Genomic DNA, 18154 nt, shown 5'->3' with positions numbered 1-18154 from the left:
CGTGCTTGGGGTGGTGGCAAAAACCGTGTCATAATATAGGAAGGTAGATGAAATGTTGCTGGACCAGCCTTAAGGTAGACAGTCTTCAGAAATCTGTGGTCCCTGCATTGTATATTGCTCTAGTAGATCCCATCTCCACTATGATCTTCAAACTAGTTTTATACAGGCACAGAATTTAGTGCTTTTCCCATTTTATACCTAGGGAGCTGCTGCCTACCCTGTGTCTGCAGCAGGAATGCACTACCCACACATTCCTATTTGCATGATCCAAACAAAGAAATATACTGGTGCACCTGCTCTGTAGATTGCTCTTAGGACTTCAGCCTCTGGCACCAGGTAGGGACATCCCTGGAACAGATTCACTGCCACATTTCTTGTTTTGGAACACAAAAGAGGGAATGAATAGACAGGGCATGTTCAAGAGCATTCCTGGTGGCCACATCTTAAGGCAGCTTCCTGGGTACCTCAATTTAGGCATTGCAACACCTAAAATTTAGATGGTGTAAGGCATCTTGACTTCCTAAATAGTGAATGGGATGCTTCCCATGACTGATCCAGATTGACTAGTCACTCAGCAAAACCTAAAGCAGGTGCAGGCAAAGTCGGGCCCACAGGCTGGATCCAGCCAGCAGCGAACTCCATTTCCCAGCAGCCCCTGCACGCATGCCTGGAGCCGGTTTCCATGGAGATCCCAGCAGCAGCCAGGCTGTGATAGCACGGGGCCGTGGTTTCCGTGGAGACCAGCCCCAGCAGTGCTGGCAGGCAGCAGTGGCACCAGCCTCTTTCTGGTGTGGGGGCTGAGGGGGGGCTGTGCTGTGGGCAGGAGCGGGGCAGGCTCAGCTGCCACTGCCTGTGCAGGGCAGACAGCAGTGACAGCACTGCCCTACACGGGCGGGAGGGGTTGCTACAGGGAATTTTAGGGTGCCTATAGTCCCAAAAGCCCCTTCCCCCCAGGACCAGGGCATGTGGCAGGGCAGAGAGCTGCTCTGGATCGAGGCTGGGATCTTGCGGTGGTGACAGCATGGTCCAAAGTCAAGACAGAGCTGCAATCTGCAGTCTGCATGCCTCAGGCAGGGACAAGCAGCAGATCGTGGCTCTGCCCCTGGTCTAGACCAGGCTGTTAGCACTGCAAGGAGCTGTGCCAGAGTCGCGATCCACTGCCTTCACGACCCTGCCCAGGGCATGCAGGCTGTAGATAGTGGCTCTGCCCTGACTCTGGACCACGCTGTCACCGCCTGGCTCCAGAAGCAGCTCCGCACCCTGATGTGTGCCCTGCCAGAGCTGCTGGGGCAGTCTCCACAGAAACCCCAGCCTCGCAGTATCACAGCACAGCTGCTGCTGGGGTCTCCATGGAAACCTACCCCAGTCACGTGGGCAGGTGCTGCTGGGAAATGGAGTCCAGCTACCAGCCAGATCCACCATTTTGCCCATGGCCTAAGGTAAGCCTAAAGTAACCTTGCCCTAAAGTAAGCCAACAGGAACATGAGGCCCAGGGGTGTGCATGAAATCCCTCTCCCCGTCAGAGCTCAGAAGTCTGACTCAGTTCTGAAAGGTGTTCTTTCATCGTGTCAGGATCTTTACTTATAGTGTAGATTTCGGTCTGAACCTCAAAGCCCTAACTCCAGGGTTTTCAACCTTTTTGGGTCATTGTACCCCCAGTGGCCAATCGACAAGGCAGGAGTCCCACGGCAGTCAGACAAGCGGGGAGGGGTGGGGAATAGTATCCCAGCAGCCGGTCAACAAGCAGGAGGGAGTCCCCCAAGGCCGATTGGCAAGCGTAGCCCTGGTTAAAAACTCCTGCCCTAACTGACTGCAGCATAAAGTTCAGTATCCTGTTCACTCTTGAAAATCACTCTGACCCTGTTTCAGTTCACTCTTGAAAATCATTAGTAGTGCCCACCTTTTTCCCAATAGCCTTAAGGCAAGAGCACTTTCCTAGAAAGTGGGAGATCTGGGAGTCTCGGCCCACCTCTCCATGCTGGGATTCAAACCTACATCTCCCACTTTCCAGGAAAGTACCCTAGCCACTGAGGAGGGGGCCATGCATCCTGCTGAACGTGACCCGCTGGACAGCTAAAAGGGACAAGATTCATGAGCCTACAAGGAAGTAAGCAAGAAGGAATAGCATAATAGCTCACTCAGTAGTCCAGTAAAGAGGGCACTCCCCCAGGAAAGAAGAGTGTTGGGTTTTAGCTCCTGTTCCCATAACTGTCTTTGAATTTTTACTAGACAGTCTCTGGTTACAAAGCAGACGTATCTCTGGTAGGAGGGGACCCAAATGGCATAGTTGTCCACAGCAAAACATGGAATTGAACTTTGGTTTCCTGAGTTCTAAGCTACTGCCCTAACCAGGAGAATATCCTTCCTCTCAAAGCACCCCAAGTGTGATGGGTGCAGATGAAAACCTATAGGCTCAATGATTTTTTTTTAATTACTTTAGTAAGCTTTCTTTCTCTCTTTGCATGCCGTTATATGTAAGAAATATTTGAAATCCTTTTGCTTAGTAGTATACAAGTGATACTAAGCCCTCAAAGTTAACATAGTACTAATTAAAAGTTGTGTCAGTCAAAAAAAAAGAAATGAATAACTTAAATTATACCATCGTTTAAGACTTATCTTCACAATGGTGACAGATTTTGATAAGGATTGTGATTTTGCTTTTGCAAACAGAGAGCTTGTTATTATTGTGATACATATTTCTACAGCCATTTCTGAAAGCAAGTGAACCTTACAAACAACTATAATTGGAATTCTCTCCTTTGTGTTCCTTGCTCTCATCAACAAAAAATAAAGGTAGCATGACTGTAGAAGAAAAACAGGGCAAAAATATACTTGGCAGCAACTGGAATTTGCTTGATATGTATTCTCAAAAGAGGCCTTTGAGTCATGAAACAAGCCAAACCTTCCATTAATCTTACTATTATCTCATTTTCTCAATATCCCACAAACCCATGTTCTAGCTTGTGAACAAAATGAATATCACTACTGTATAATGTTCATAGGACATTATATGCAGGAAGACTCACTCCTCAGATTCAGTTAGCCTTAGAAATTAAATATAACGTAAATGGCTTTATGCAGTAAGCCAGAACTGTGGAAGGAAATGTGTTTTTGAAATATGTGTTTTCAAAAACAACAAAAGGTGTCTAGGGAGTAGCCTTACAGTTTCTGGAAAGGAGAAATATTCCAAAATAGACATTTTACTAAACAATAAATTGTGATTAATTGATAAGATTGCTACTGGCTTGGATTAATCAGAGGGAGCAGTGTTTAGGGCTTAAAATAATATAACAGGGTAATCTAAATATGCTTCTTGTAATCAGAATGGGTTGAAAAAGGCAACTATTGGCCCATTTGTTTTGTAGGGGAGGGTTGCATTTGTTTCTATTTTTGGCTAAATTTTCATCTCTTTAAATTATGTTATGAAATGCAGTTGTTATTCCAATGTCATCTGAGTGTCTTGTGCCAATATAGAAGATCAGATAAAAAACAATGGAGACATAGGTCCAAGAAAGTAAAACCATGCCATGGAACAAAGCAACAGATCTAGAGACAGAATTTGAGAACTGATCAACATGTTGGCTCTTCTGAAGAGCTAGCCATCAATCTCATGATGGGAACCAGTAGGTACTGGGCTCCTTTAAAAATCTGGCCTCAAGTATGAGTATCGAACACTTAAAACACTATTCTCTTCTGCTCTCATAGCAATGTGAAGTGGTACAGAGTAGAAAAATTAAACAGCTGTGTCAACAATCTGTACAACACTGATAAAAATTGCTATGGAAAGGAATATATATTTTTAGTGTATTTAAAAGCCTTTTGATATATTTTAAAAGAATCTGGAAATAGGTATACAGGCAGCCCTCCCTCGACTTACAATGTTTCAAGTTACAATGTTTCACACTTACAACATTTATAAATTGACACTGTTTCAACTTTCTGATGCCAGTTTTGACTTTACAACGCTTGACCTGATGTGACGCCATGACAGTGAACAAGTCGCTGTGTCACCCATCTCCCTGGAGAACATCTGTCCAAACTTCCTTGGACGCTTTCTTTAAGAAAGCAGACAAGGCTCCAGAAAAACCTGCAGGCAAGACTCCTGAAAAGACTCCAGCCAAGAACCCTTCAAAAAGTCCAACAAAGTCACCTCAGAGAAGTCCTTCCAAATCAATATGTTGCTATTTACAATATAAATACATTAATGTAGCTGTGCTACTCATCTATAATTGATCGAATACAAAATTCTGGGTTATTTTTGGTGAAAATAAGGTACCAGGCCTTGGTTCAGGAACCAATCCCCTATTTATAACATTGTTTCTTATGAGAAAATTGGTTCTGAGTTACGTTTCGACTTAAGACGCCGTTTTCAGGAACCAATTATGTTGTAAGTCTGAGAACTACCTGTATATTGAACTTGTTATGATTTTCATAAGAACGAGATTTTGTTAATAGTTGTTATCCAAAAAGAGTGGTCCATGCTTTGAGTACCTCACAATCTAAAGCCCTTTCCAAGCTAACATGGACTAATGGTTAAGACCACACTCCTGAACACCATACAGTGGTAATCACCTAAACACAACCCTCTTTTGTTATATGGACTGCAAGTGATTAATTCCAGCTGCTTTTTACAAACTCTAGAGTTGATATTAGGGGCTAGTGCAGCCAAGAAAGGGTAGATGTGGGATCACCAGCTTTTACTTTGTCTCTCCCACCCCAGAGAAAAGAAAAAAAAGCCGGTAGAGGGCCTGATATACCACTGTGTTACTCTAGGTTTATGCTGGTAAAAATCCATTGATTTCACTGGCGTTAATCTAGAATAATATGGCAGTGGTAGTTTCCTTTAAAATGTAATAATAGAATCTTCTAATGAAATCAGAAAATAAGTAATGCAATCAGCACATTAGCCCTTGTGTTAGTTATTTTGATATTGAATTCCCCACGCAGCATTTTGGGATGGGATAACATATTTGTTGTTTGATCAATAGTGACATTTAAACTGTCATCTTCAATTTCAGAGCTAACACCCCATTAGTGTGAGTGAGAACAGCCAACTTTCCCGAACTAATCTTTTAGGCTATTTGCCGACCCAGCAGAGTGATATTATCTGTAACACGTGGTTCACATTTCAAGGTTTCTTTATAATCATATGACCATTAAAGTTAAAAATATTAGAAGACAGGCAGATACTAGGACATAAGGAAGAAAATATGACTTAAAGAAAGCAATCCCTTATTGCCAGCAGATTTAAGAAGGGGGAAGAGTATGGTCACACACATCTGAGTATGCTACCTTTATATCCATAGGTAGATATATCTATCTAAGATTTAAGGAGGGAGGGGTTGAGTGTATGTATGTAGACACACATAGGAATGCACTTCCTTACATCTCTAGCTAGGGAGTTATTTCTATCTATAGATTTAACAGAGGTATGTTTATATAGACACACATACATGTACATTTCCTTACATCTATAGATAGATATTTCTATCTATAGATGTGTGTGTGCGTGTGCCTGTGTGTGCAGACATGCACATTCGAGTATATTTCCCTACATCTATAGATACATATTTCTATCAACAGATCTATAAAGGCTGTGTGTATCTGTCTGGACACGCATCTGAGTATACTTCCTTACATCTATAGATACAGCGAGAGATATTTCTAGCTACAGATCTAAGGGCTGTGTGTGTGTCTGTCTGGATGCACATCTGGGTACACTTCCTTACGTCTACAGATAGATAGATATTTCCTTCTATGTATCTAAGGGGGGGGTATTTAAGGGCGTATGTATCTAAGGGTATGTGTATGTGTTTCTATCTATAGATCAAAGGAGGGGGCGGGGGGGGGGAGGGGGGCATGTAGACACATCCCAGTACACTTACTTATATCTCAGGCTAGAGAGATACTTCTATCTATATATTTAAGGGGGGGTGCAGACATGCACAGCCAGGTATACTTCCTTACATCTACAGATAGATATTTCTATCTACAGACCTCTCAGGGTGTGTGCTTCTACCTATAGATCTAAGGGGGTGTGTGTGTGTGTTTACTTCTAGCTATAGAGCTAAGGCGGGGGGGGGGGGTTAAACACCTCCCAGTACACTTCCTTCCATCTCAGGCTAGAGAGATACTTCCTATCTATAGATTTAAGGGGGGGGGGGGGTGCAGAGACGCACATCCCAGTGCACTTCCTTACATCTACAAATAGATTTACAGATAGAAGAGTGTGTGTGTGTGTGTGTGTGCAAACACACACATCCCGATACACTTCCTTCCATCTCAGGCTATAGAGCCACGTCTATCTGTAGCCGTCGGGAGAAGGCGCGGGGAGCCGCGCACATCTGAGGGCGCTCCCTAACCTCTGCAGACAGCTGTGTCTCTCCGTAGGGCTCAAGGGGGTACGAGTGGGGGAGGGGGAGCCTAGAGCCGGCCTTGCTGTGGCGGGACCTTCCTCCCGCCTCCCTGCGGACCAGGGCCAGCGCGGGGCGGGCGGGGCATCCTCGGCGCCTGCCTCAGCTCGGGCGGCGGCGGCTCCCCCTGGCGGCCCGGCCCCGGCAGGAGGAGGAGGAGGAGGTACCAGGCGCTGCGCGGGGCTCCCGGGCCGAGCGCGGGGGAGGAGGAGGCGGCGCCGCCAGGCCATGGCCCCGCTCCGGCGGCCTTAGCGGCAGCTGCCGAGTGCCCCCCTCCCGGCTCTGAGCGGCGCCTTCCCGCCTCAGCCCCGCCGGGGCTGGCGGAGGCGGCGAGCCCCGGCCCCGCCACTCGCTCCGCCGGGGCCTCGCAGGCAACGCGAGCCGCAGGCCCCGGGCGCGGCCTAGGCCGGCGGAGCGCAGCGGGCGCCCGCCAGCGCCTCGGATGCGGCCGCCTCCGCCAGCCCCGGCCCGGCCCCGCTGAGCCCGCGCCGCCCCGGCCCGGCCCGGCCCCGGCATGTCTGCGGCCGCCTCGGCGGACATGATCGAGACCCCCCCGGTGCTCAACTTCGAGGAGATCGACTACAAGGAGATGACCGTGGAGGAGGTGCGGGCCGGGCCGGGTGCGGGGCCCGCGGGGAAGGGGCGGCCTCCAGCTTTCGCCCCTCTGGGCGAGAGGGAGCGGGTTGGGGAGAGCCTGAGGGCCGGAGCAGGCAGGTGGCAAGGTGTGCGGCCTAAATGCCCTGGTGGGGGGCTGGGGGAGAAGTGGAGTAAAGGAGGAGGACACCCCAAGTGAGACAGGCCTGTGCCAGGCCCCTGGACAGCCCTCCCGTTCCCGGGGATAGGGTGGACTTCATTAGATTCCCACAAGTTCCCCAAAAAGAGCAATTCTCAACCAGGGAGACCAATGGGCAATGCACTGAGCCCTGGCTTTCAGCCTCTTTTCACTTGTGGACCCCTAAAAAATTTCGAATGGAGGTGCAGAGCCCCGCAGTTTTAAGTGGGGGTATTCAGACACTTTTGATAGATCGTAGTGCTCATTCACCAACCTGTTAGACATAAGTCTGTAGACCGCCAGTTGTCCATGGACCACAGGTTGAAAACCGCTGTCCTATCTGTGTGTGAGAGATATGTGAGTATATGCTATATGGAGTATACAGGTTTCCTTCGCTTTATGGAGGTTCTGTATGTGTGAATTCGCTCTTACACGATGACCCTTTTTATACCAAAAATTCATTATATGCAAGGTAAATTCACTCTTATGCAATTGGTGTGGTGGAAGTCTGCAGTCAGCTGCTTTGCAGTGCATTGTGGGAGTGACGCACACCAAAATATAGTCTTTTATGTGGATCAGTGCTCTTCGCTCGTTGTCTGCGACAGGTGTCTCTGTAGTTGCCATCCCCGTTATGGTAACATTCACCACCACCCTGTGCTTGTGTGTACTGTCTGCTGTTGGTGAGTACCACAGTTGTCTTGTAAAAGTGGTAGAAATGGGTCTGAGGGTCAGTACAGTCTAGGTCTTGGAACGTATCCCTATCTGTTACATTGTATGCGTAATCAAGTTACGTGCCGTTTTCCAGGAATGCATGTACAGCATAAAGCGAAGGAAACCTGTGGTAGTGTGTACAGCATGCATACACCATACATTATGTGCATTTGGGCTGTAAATACTGATTAAAGAAAATATCCGTTTAACCTGTTGTAATTACAACAGTTACATGATTACTTGGTATGGCAACCCCCAGGCTGCTTGTGGACAGCAGTGGGGTGCGGGGGTTAGGGGGGGACTAGTACCTAGTAGCTAAGCTCCACGGACCTCAGTACACTGGCTTGCAACCTCCTTGCTGCCTGCCGCAAACAGCTCGGGCTCTTAGATAGGCAGCAGGGGCCTGTCCAGAGCCTGGGCTGCTTGTGGCAGACAGTGGGGAGGCTGCAAGCAGCTGCAATTGGGGTCCGCAGAGCGTAGCTGTAGATACTCTGTAGATACTGTATCTGTAGATACTCTGTAGAGCTGTGCGTCTCTCACTGGGGTTGTAGAGAGACAGCAGCAAGGCGCCAGACTTCCATGCGTAGACCCTGAGATGGTGCAGAGTCACTTGGAAGAACTGGATGCCTTTAAGTCGGCAAGCCCGGATGAGCTCCATCCGAGGGTGCTGAAGGCACTGGCCGACATCATTGCAGAGCCACTGGCGGGAATATTCGAACGCTCGTGGCGCACGGGCCAGGTCCCGGAGGACTGGAAAAGGGCCAACGTGGTCCCCATTTTTAAAAAGGGGAGGAAGGAGGACCTGGGCAACTATAGACCAGTCAGTCTCACCTCCATCCTTGGCAAAGTCTTTGAAAAAATTATCAAGGCTCACATTTGTGAGAGCCCGGCAGGAAAAATTATGCTGAGGGGAAACCAGCACGGGTTCATGGCAAGCAGATCGTGCCTGACCAATCTAGTCTCTTTCTATGACCAGGTTACGAGACGCCTGGACACAGGAGGAGGGGTGGATGTCGTATACTTAGACTTCAGGAAGGCCTTCGATACGGTATCCTACCCCATACTGGTGAGCAAGTTAAGAGGCTGTGACGTGGATGACTACACTGTCCGGTGGGTGGCGAATTGGCTAGAGGGTTGCACCCAGAGAGTCGTGGTGGATGGGTCGGTCTCGACCTGGAAGGGTGTGGGCAGTGGGGTCCTGCAGGGCTCTGTCCTTGGACCGATACTCTTTAATGTCTTCATCAGTGACTTGGACGAGGGAGTGAAATGTACTCTGTCCAAGTTTGCAGATGACACAAAGCTATGGGGAGATGTGGACACGCCAGAGGGCAGGGAACAGCTGCAAGCAGACCTGGACAGGTTGAACACGTGGGCAGAAAACAACAGAATGCAGTTCAACAAGGAGAAATGCAAAGTGCTGCACCTAGGGAGGAAAAATGTCCAGCACACCTACAGCCTAGGGAATGACCTGCTGGGTGGCACGGAAGTGGAAAGGGATCTTGGAGTCCTAGTGGACTCCAAGATGAACATGAGTCGGCAGTGTGACGAAGCCATCAAAAAAGCCAATGGCACTTTATCGTGCATCAGCAGATGCATGACGAATAGGTCCAAGGAGGTGATACTTCCCCTCTATCAGGCACTGGTCAGACCGCAGTTGGAGTACTGCGTGCAATTTTGGGCGCCACACTTCAAGAAGGATGCGGATAACCTGGAGAGGGTCCAGAGAAGGGCAACTTGTATGGTTAAGGGCCTGCAGACCAAGCCCTACGAGGAGAGACTAGAGAAACTGGACCTTTTCAGCCTCCGCAAGAGAAGGTTGAGAGGCGACCTTGTGGCTGCCTATAAGTTCATCACGGGGGCACAGAAGGGAATTGGTGAGGTTTTATTCACCAAGGCGCCCCCGGGGGTTACAAGAAATAATGGCCACAAGCTAGCAGAGAGCAGATTTAGATTGGACATTAGGAAAAACGTCTTCACAGTTCGAGTGGCCAAGGTCTGGAACGGGCTCCCAAGGGAGGTGGTGCTCTCCCCTACCCTGGGGGTTTTCAAGAGGAGGTTAGATGAGCATCTAGCTGGGGTCATCTAGACCCAGCACTCTTTCCTGCTTATGCAGGGGGTTGGACTCGATGATCTATTGAGGTCCCTTCCGACCCTAACATCTGTGAATCTATGAATCTATACTAGGCCTTCCTCCATTCTCCCTCCTGCCCTGCCACCTTCTGCCCTGCCTGCCCTGTCACCTTCCCATACCTTTGGAGCACTGTATGGTTTCCCTCTTCCCCGCTGCTTCTCCCTTCCCTACCAAGCCATGGCAGGCTCAGACCATTTGCTAAACGATAAACAGTAAGCTATAACCTGCCATCACTGGGTTTATCCATTAAACGATTAATCATTTAACTCTTTGTATCCCTATTTTGTACCAAGCCTGATGCTGCTTTTGTCAGACTCAACAGAACCTTACTTGGAGAGTCCTTGTGACTAAGATGTGTAGTCCTGGTGGTATTCTTAACCCCAAATACTGCAGCTTCTTGTTTCGTGCTGTTATTTCATAAACTGGCTACAAACAGGGAGTGACTGTTTTTGTTCAAGGACTGTGGAATACGTGGGGAAGGGAGTGGGGAACAAGGAGTGTGGAAATCCTAATGATCTCTGGTGCTTAGGTAGATAAACCTCCCTGACTTTAAACCTCCTAGTAGGGATAAACATTATCCATTTAATCTCCTTTAATTATATTGATTAAATGTTTAAGCAATATTACATAGCTAGTCCCCGCCAGGGCATGTGGACCCCAGGCCAGTGCCTGTCCCATCCCACTGCAGGGAAGGGGCCACAATCGCCTGCCCAGAGCACCATGGGGAGTCAGAGGCTGTGCACAATCCCACTCAGATACAGGTGCTGCTGGGAGCTGCTCCGTAGGACCTCTGATGCAGGGGAGGAGGGGTCTGTGGCAAGCCCTGCCAGACAACACAGCCTATATCAAGCCATGGGTGGCAGCAGCAGGTGAGGGGCTTTCATGCCAGTGCACTGGAAAGGAGGAGACTAGGTATGGGTAGTCCCCCCCCCTCATCCCTCCCTCCTCCCTGCCCTGCCACCTTCCTGTTTCTGAGACACTGCGCCACTTCCCTTCCCTGGTAGACTGCACCCTGTGCTAAACATTAACTGGTAATGCATTACCAGTATAAGTATACTTATTGTTTAAACATTTAACCTTTCACATTCCTAATGTACATGTATAATATAATATATAGTATGGTTACATTAATAGCATAATACATAGTAAACAGATAAGCTTTTCATCCTATAGGGTCATTAATCATATGCTATACATACATATCATGCATAGGTAATATATACAGTAAAATCTTTGTTATCTGGCATCTCCAGGGTAAAGGGATTGTTGGTTATGTAAAAATTCTGGTTATCTGAAATAACCAGGCAGGGGTTTTTGGATAACGTGAAGGCTTGGAAGGAAGGTTGTAGCAGCGGCTGCATGTGGAGCGGTGGCAGCATAGGGTGGTCAGTGGCAGCAGTGGCCACTGCATGCGAGCTTCCCTGCTACCACCCCCGTGGCCAGCCAGCCGGCCAGAAATTCCAGTTAATAGAATTTCTGGTTACTTAAGTGCCGGATAACAAAGATTTTACTCTAGTATAATACAGGGCTAGGCAACCCCTAGCACGGTTGCCAGTGTGGTATTTGAAGACGTTTTGCTTCTCGCTCGTGCCTCGGGGCGAACAGCAGGGAAGGGGCCAGGGCTGCACTCCCACAACAAGGATTGGGCCCCTCGTGGCTTCCCCACCGTCTGCCCCGGTGCGCCATCATCTTAAAAGTCAAGGTTGTGGGTCGCACTCTGCCCAAAAACGTTGCTGACGCCCAGTATAATGTATAGCGTACACATGCATTTGGCATTATAGTCAACCATGCATATGCTGTACACACATATTATATGTATGTGTGTATATATGCTATACATACATATTATACCATATGATGAATGATTCCATAAGGTGAAAATCATATGTATATGCCATGTATATGATTAATGAGTTTATAAGGTAGACATTTACCCTGCCTTTTATCTTATGAATCATGCAGGTATCTGCATACCTAATACTGCATGACAACTTGTGGCACCTTTAAAAGGATCTGGTGGCATGATGCAGCACCCTGGTTTAGGGGATCACTGCTTTAGGGGAACTTTAACAGAAGCTAATACAGCTGGATTTCAGTTAGACTTTATCACAGGGAAATGGAGGAGGATTGTTCAGCTCCATTTAATGCACCCATTGAACGTTTAGCTTTGGGTGTTCTTGTTCTTTTCTCCGCTTCTCTTCCTAATACTGTTGTTGTCAGGGTATTTAGGTGCTACATGTTATCTTTGCCTCTTAGGGCTATTGTATTCTATATGGGTATACATTCGTGAAATGGGCCTCTCTCTTGATTAAAGTGAAACTACAATTCAGTGTCTGTGATGCTTACATGAATATTGCATTTGTGATCTGTACTGCATCTTTGTTATCTGATTATGCAGGAAGTGACATTTATTTTTCTATTTAGGTTAGTGGAAAACATTTTTCCTCAAACTGTTACGTTGGGAGCTTAGTTGTAAAGGAATTACCTTGAATTCCTTTGATGTTGGAAAGTAACTGATAGAGAGGTTCCTGATGGTGTATTTGAGACCAGTTTGGATTTTCTGGTGACGTAGAGTGGACTAGATAATTTGCTGAAAGGTTTATTGTAGCATCATGCTTGCTAAGGCCCTGATACTTCAAGGTTTTCCATGAAGGTAGACCCCCTGTGCTCTACTTGTGTGAAGCCTTTGTTGAAATAACATTGTTCCATATGGGAAACATGCAAATAATTGTGCTTAGACAGCATGGATCCATAGTGTAGTCTGTCCATGGTCACATGATACAGCTTTATTCTAGGCATTACAGAGGTCTGAAGAACCATGGCTGTTCTGATGTCATCCTCGCTTAACCTGGTTACATCCTGGTCATTTCCATTCCACAGGAGGTTGGATCCTAAAGGGCATCACAGACAGACCTTCCCACTACCTTCAATGGGATTTACATATACAAAGCAACTAGCAAAATCTGAACCTAACAGACTTTGGATCTGATAGGGTTCTTTCTGTCTTCGTGCTTATAATTCTTGTGCTTGTTCCTTCAGGTGTAATAAGGTCTTAACCTCTTCTACTAAACATAATAACTATAAGGGAGTGAATTTAGTTTTGTAGCAGCTAATTAGCATCTCAATTGTAAAAAAAATAATTTGCTAAACACTGACGGTTTGTATGGGGAGAAAAATTAAGTGAGTCTAAACAATCGTAGTGTTTATAAACTTAAGTTGAGAGGAAATCTCTATGGTATCTTCTGCTCTGTTCAAAAAGTCATGGTTACTTAAACTTCTACACTGACACGTACCGGAATCCTGTAGATGATAACTTTGGCTTAATCTCTCTTCCAGTAGGATTTCCTTTTTCCTTTCTATAAACAAACAAATCATGATTTTACTTTTCTCCTACTACAATATACACATTCCTCTTCCTCTGCCTCATTCACATGTAGAGGAATTGGAAATACTTCTGCATTTGATGTAAACTGGAATTGTATGTTGCCCATGGTCAGTGGTACCAAGTAACCAAGCAGTAGATAACTGATTTTTATCTGGTTCTTACCCCACAAGGAATATAAAATTCATGGGGGATTTAGAAATTAAATCAAAGTTATGGCATATAGAAACAAGTATGTATAATGCACATAATATATCACAGTTATTAGTTTCAACCAGTAAAATGTTACATGAATATCTTCACAGTAATGTTGTGAAGCCTTATCAACAAGAATTACACCACCATTACACTAATAGAAAATTGGTATAACTAGAGTTGTCCTCAGATTAGATAGTCAAATCTTGGCACTGTCTTGTGTATGCACATGAATATGCACACTAACACCTGCACAGGCAGGTCATAGTGAACCAAAAGTATGTGCACCAGTGGTGCCTGGACAGAGGCCTCAGCAAGGACCTAACAGTCCTAACATTGCTTGGTACGCCAGGACACCCTTGAAATGATCTCGAGACACCCCTGGTGGATGCTGTGCCACCCTGGTTGGGAGTCACTGGAGTATGCTGTAATTAAGGACATTCTTCTGTGCACTAGAAGAAAACTGTCTGTACTGTATGCACAAGAATCTTAAAGAATCCTAAGAGACAGCCTCTATAAGGCAGGTGAAATGATCAAATGTTATGATAGTTTGCAGACCTCAGTTCAGGTGTCTGAAAAGAAAGCATTAACAAAGCTTGCCTGAAGACCCCTCAGAAATGCTTATATAATCATAGCTTTGCTCCGGTATTATCAAGGCAGTCTTGTCAACAGAGAGCAGTGTCACTCTGCCACTAGTTTATTAATAGATATTGAAGTTCTGGAATAGTTACAGGTCCCAAGTTCACGCTAAAAATTGTGAGATCTATGTGTGTGCTTTGTTTGGTTTGGCCAAGTTTTATTGGATAACAGAATGAATATACTGTGTTTTATTTTAGCTAGTCTGGGAACCTCTGCCCTCACCACTCTAGCAGCTGATACCACCAGAGTCTCAGAGCTCCCTCTCACTTCTCCAGCTTCCACTGCTTGGCCTTGCTTTTAGGGACCGATCTGCAGGAGCCCACTGCCAGGTGGCTCAAAGGGCCACAGGGACCTGGTGCAATGCAGTGTGGACCAGGCGCTTGCTGAGCAGCACAACAGGAGGGACCCTTATGATGTGGCATGCAGAGCACAGGGGTGCTGGGATGTTGTGGCGGGGACATGGCCCACATGACATGCAACCTGGGAAGTAAGCAACCTACATGGTTGGTATGTGGCCAGAGACACTCAAAACAGCCCTGGTATAACACACAGAGGGAAAGAAACATCAATTAAGACATGATATTCAAAACACATTTTCTTTTTGTTAACACTTTGGTTTTGGATTATTGTTCCTTTTCACTTTTTTCTGTTGTTTTCCATAGCAATTTGCTTTTGCTACAAGCTTGCACTAGCATTGATTCAGACATAGTACTAAACGGTTGCTGTCTCTTGGTTTGAGCAGGGCAGAATGTACACAATTTGCTTTTATGTCAAGTACTCCTTAGCATCCAGATTGTAAAAAGTTAGCCACCTTTCTATGCAAAAATCTAAAAGAATAGTATTATGTATGCTATATAACACTTCTTCACACTAAAAAATGACGTCTAAACTGCCTTAAGGCATGTAGCATTTGAAAGCTAGCTTCCACATTTTTCCTGAAGTATTGAAATATATTTTAATTTTAACAGTTTACTTAAAAAGTAGCAAGAAAGACACTTTGTGGGAGTCTCCTTTTTAAGATGAAGTGATAAACTTTCTAAATATATTTCTTAAAAAGTCCTATTTTAAGATTCCAAACCACTAGGAGAACTCAATATGTAATGTATACATCTACATTTAAAACACTGAGAACAGCTGAATATAATTTTGTCTAGTGACTTGGCCCTAGAGTTTGCATTCCCTTACAGCCATTAAACCAGCAGTTCTCAACCTTTTTAGACTGGAGACATCCCTCCATAACTTTTGCAGATTGAGTGGCTCTCCATAACTAATTCATTACAAGATTTACCTCCTTGCAGAGGGGCAGGCAGTAGGGTCAGGGGAGCAGCTAGGCAAGGAGAGCCTGAGCCTGCCTTTATCTGCTTATCTCCTCACATTTCCTGCAGCAGCACCCCAGGGTGCCCCATCACACTAGTCAGTCACTGTCCATTCAGCTAGTTAGTTACATGCATGACGTGTGAGCATCTCTCTAATGGATTTTTGTACTTGCTTTGCTCTTTTGAAGCAGGGAAGTAACTGAAGGGAAAGCATCTCCCATATATTTGTGATATCATTTTTTGCAACAGAAACCTGAAGTTGGGCCTTGCCATGTAGGGAAGCTTTGTAGTTAATTTTTATTAGTATTGTTTTCCCCCTTCATTTTATTATGGTCTTTTACTGATATAATTATTAAATAGTACCATTTTACCAACCTGAGATCCTGCCATCTTATGTAGATTGATGTTTGTCTTTCACTTTTCATAAATATAGGGATTTTACACAGAATCCTAACCATTTTCTAAAGCCTTGATTCCCGTAAAGATTTGCATACAATCTTTATACAAATGAGTAGTCCTTTTTAAATCACTGGAACCACTTGCGTTATAAAAATCTTGCTTAAATTGGTTCAGGAGTAGTAGGTAACCATCAGTCCTCTGCTTCATGGTGTATGTGTAAGCAGTCCAGTCACCAAGATGTTTGACATGCATGTCTAAGCAAGAGTATGGAGGAGTGGAGGCTACCCAGGATATACCACCTCCCTTTTAGACCATTGAGACAGAATCCAAAGTCCAGACTGAGTCCAGATATTCAATGTCTCAGTGGTCATAGTTTTTTCCAGAGGGCAACAGATAAGAACTGCTGACTGCCTAACACCTTAGCAAAGGCACATTTCTGTCAGGGTGATGTCCCTTTAGCTTTTCTCCAACCAAGGAGTATCCACAAGTCAGTAGAAGCTAGGGTCTTGAGGCACCCTATACTCACCTTACTCTGGAGGTTGCAATATTGGTATTTTATAAGCACTACCCCACCATGAGTAGCCCCACCACATTGCCACCAGGCCCTCCAGTTGGATGCAGTTTACTGTCATACCCAGGATGCTTCAGGGGTAGTTTCAGCAATTACATTCTTTCTATCTGAAGTGCACCTGCAGTTTGCTGGATGCAGTATCTTTTTGCTTCGGTCATATGATCCATTTACAAAGGTGTTGCTTAATATTTCACACACTGTCTTTTTCACTGTATGGTTAAACTAACACACAGTGCTCTTCAAGCTATATATAATCTAATGTATTTAGTGTGTTGTAATACATTACCATTGTTGGAAAAGAATTGATACCTTGCATAATATTTTTACTCCTACCTCTTGTCATAAGATACAAGTTAGACAAATATACGTAACCATTATCACTGCTAAATATCACATAAGTTACAGGTAGGATAGTTGGAAACTTCAGTTAATAAATAAATTAGTTACTTATATGAAGCACCCAGGAGGCCCATTGCTAGGTGTTTACAAACGCATGAAAAATACGATCACTTTGTGTTCACTTAGTCTCATGACTTTAGCACTGCATGACATTCTCCTCATTAAAAAATTTAGGATAATGGAAAACCACTATAGCATGTATTAGGTAAATTAAACCCTGGCTAATTTATAAACATCAAAGCATAACTAAATAAGAAAACAGAAGATCAAGAGTTTCTTTTTTTTTTAGTGGGTTCCCACAGGAATTGGTTCTCCACCTAATGCTACTTAATGTTTTTATCAGTGACAGTAATATAAAAACATGCTTGAAAGCTTGCATGTCTGCAAATACTGATGAATTGGTGAATAACAACAATAGTAATTCAGCAATAATAGTTTATTGAGAAATCTGTATTGAATAGAATTCACCTGTAATCAAACAGCATGCATATTAATATAGCCAAATATAAGGCAGTATACCTGAGGACGGAAAGAAAGGTCATATTTACAGGAAATGGGATTATTTCCTGGAAAGCAGAGCAGTGCTGCAGCTAAAAGCGCTAATACGTTTTTTGCATGTGCATATGTGAAAAAGAAATATAGAGCAGAAGCATGGAGATGATGTTACCTCAGAGCACAGTCCCAATGAAAGATGTTAAGTGGAGTTATAGTTCCTACTTTCTAAAAACATTAAAAAGTGTAAAAATGGGTCAGAAAAGAGCAATAAGAAAGGGTTGAGGTCTGGAAAACATGCTTTGCAACTTGGCATTTTGGGTTCGTAGCATGAATCATGTAGCAGTTAGGCTTGAGTAACCCAGAATATTTCTCATCCTTCTAGTTGCAATTGGTAGCAGCTGCTGTGTGTGGTGGGGTGGGGGTGGGAAATTAAGTCTTAATTGTATCAAGTTAGGAGCTTAGAAACAAAAACCTAAGAATTAGCTGGCATTTTTAATTTTTGGCGTCAATTTTTCTGGTCTATCTAAATAGATGTTTTGTTGGGGGGGTTTTTTAGCATACGCTTGCTTTAAAAACATCTTTGTGTAGACATCTTGTAGGGCTTGCTTCTGGGATAAAGTTTCTGCAACAGCTATAGAGTGTCAATTTGTAGGACAATGTCTACTCTGCACTCATTTCCTGTTTGGACACTTCACATGCAGCAAGAGCTTATCTCTGGGAAAGTAACCACA

At 45.0% G+C, this 18154-nt stretch overlaps 1 protein-coding gene across 5 annotated transcripts in view; it reads left to right on the top strand.

Moving 5' to 3' along the window:
* Positions 1 to 6564: 6564 nt before the first annotated feature.
* MAP3K7 (mitogen-activated protein kinase kinase kinase 7) overlaps positions 6565 to 18154 on the top strand; it is a 72361-nt gene continuing 60771 nt past the window's right edge. For 2 of the 5 annotated variants that reach the window (XM_059732089.1, XM_059732085.1), the window contains exons 1-2: positions 6565 to 7017; positions 8873 to 8962. In XM_059732089.1, coding sequence (XP_059588072.1) covers positions 6928 to 7017; positions 8873 to 8962 — 180 coding nt within the window. In that variant the 5' untranslated portion in view covers positions 6565 to 6927. The remainder of the gene's footprint in view (positions 7018 to 8872; positions 8963 to 18154) is intronic. The other 3 variants (XM_059732099.1, XM_059732098.1, XM_019496806.2) reach the window with 2 other exon arrangements.

Source organism: Alligator mississippiensis, chromosome 1 (genome assembly GCF_030867095.1).
Source record: "Alligator mississippiensis isolate rAllMis1 chromosome 1, rAllMis1, whole genome shotgun sequence".
In the NCBI taxonomy this organism is placed as follows: Eukaryota; Metazoa; Chordata; order Crocodylia; family Alligatoridae; genus Alligator; species Alligator mississippiensis.
This window is presented reverse-complemented; position numbering and strand designations above follow the sequence as displayed.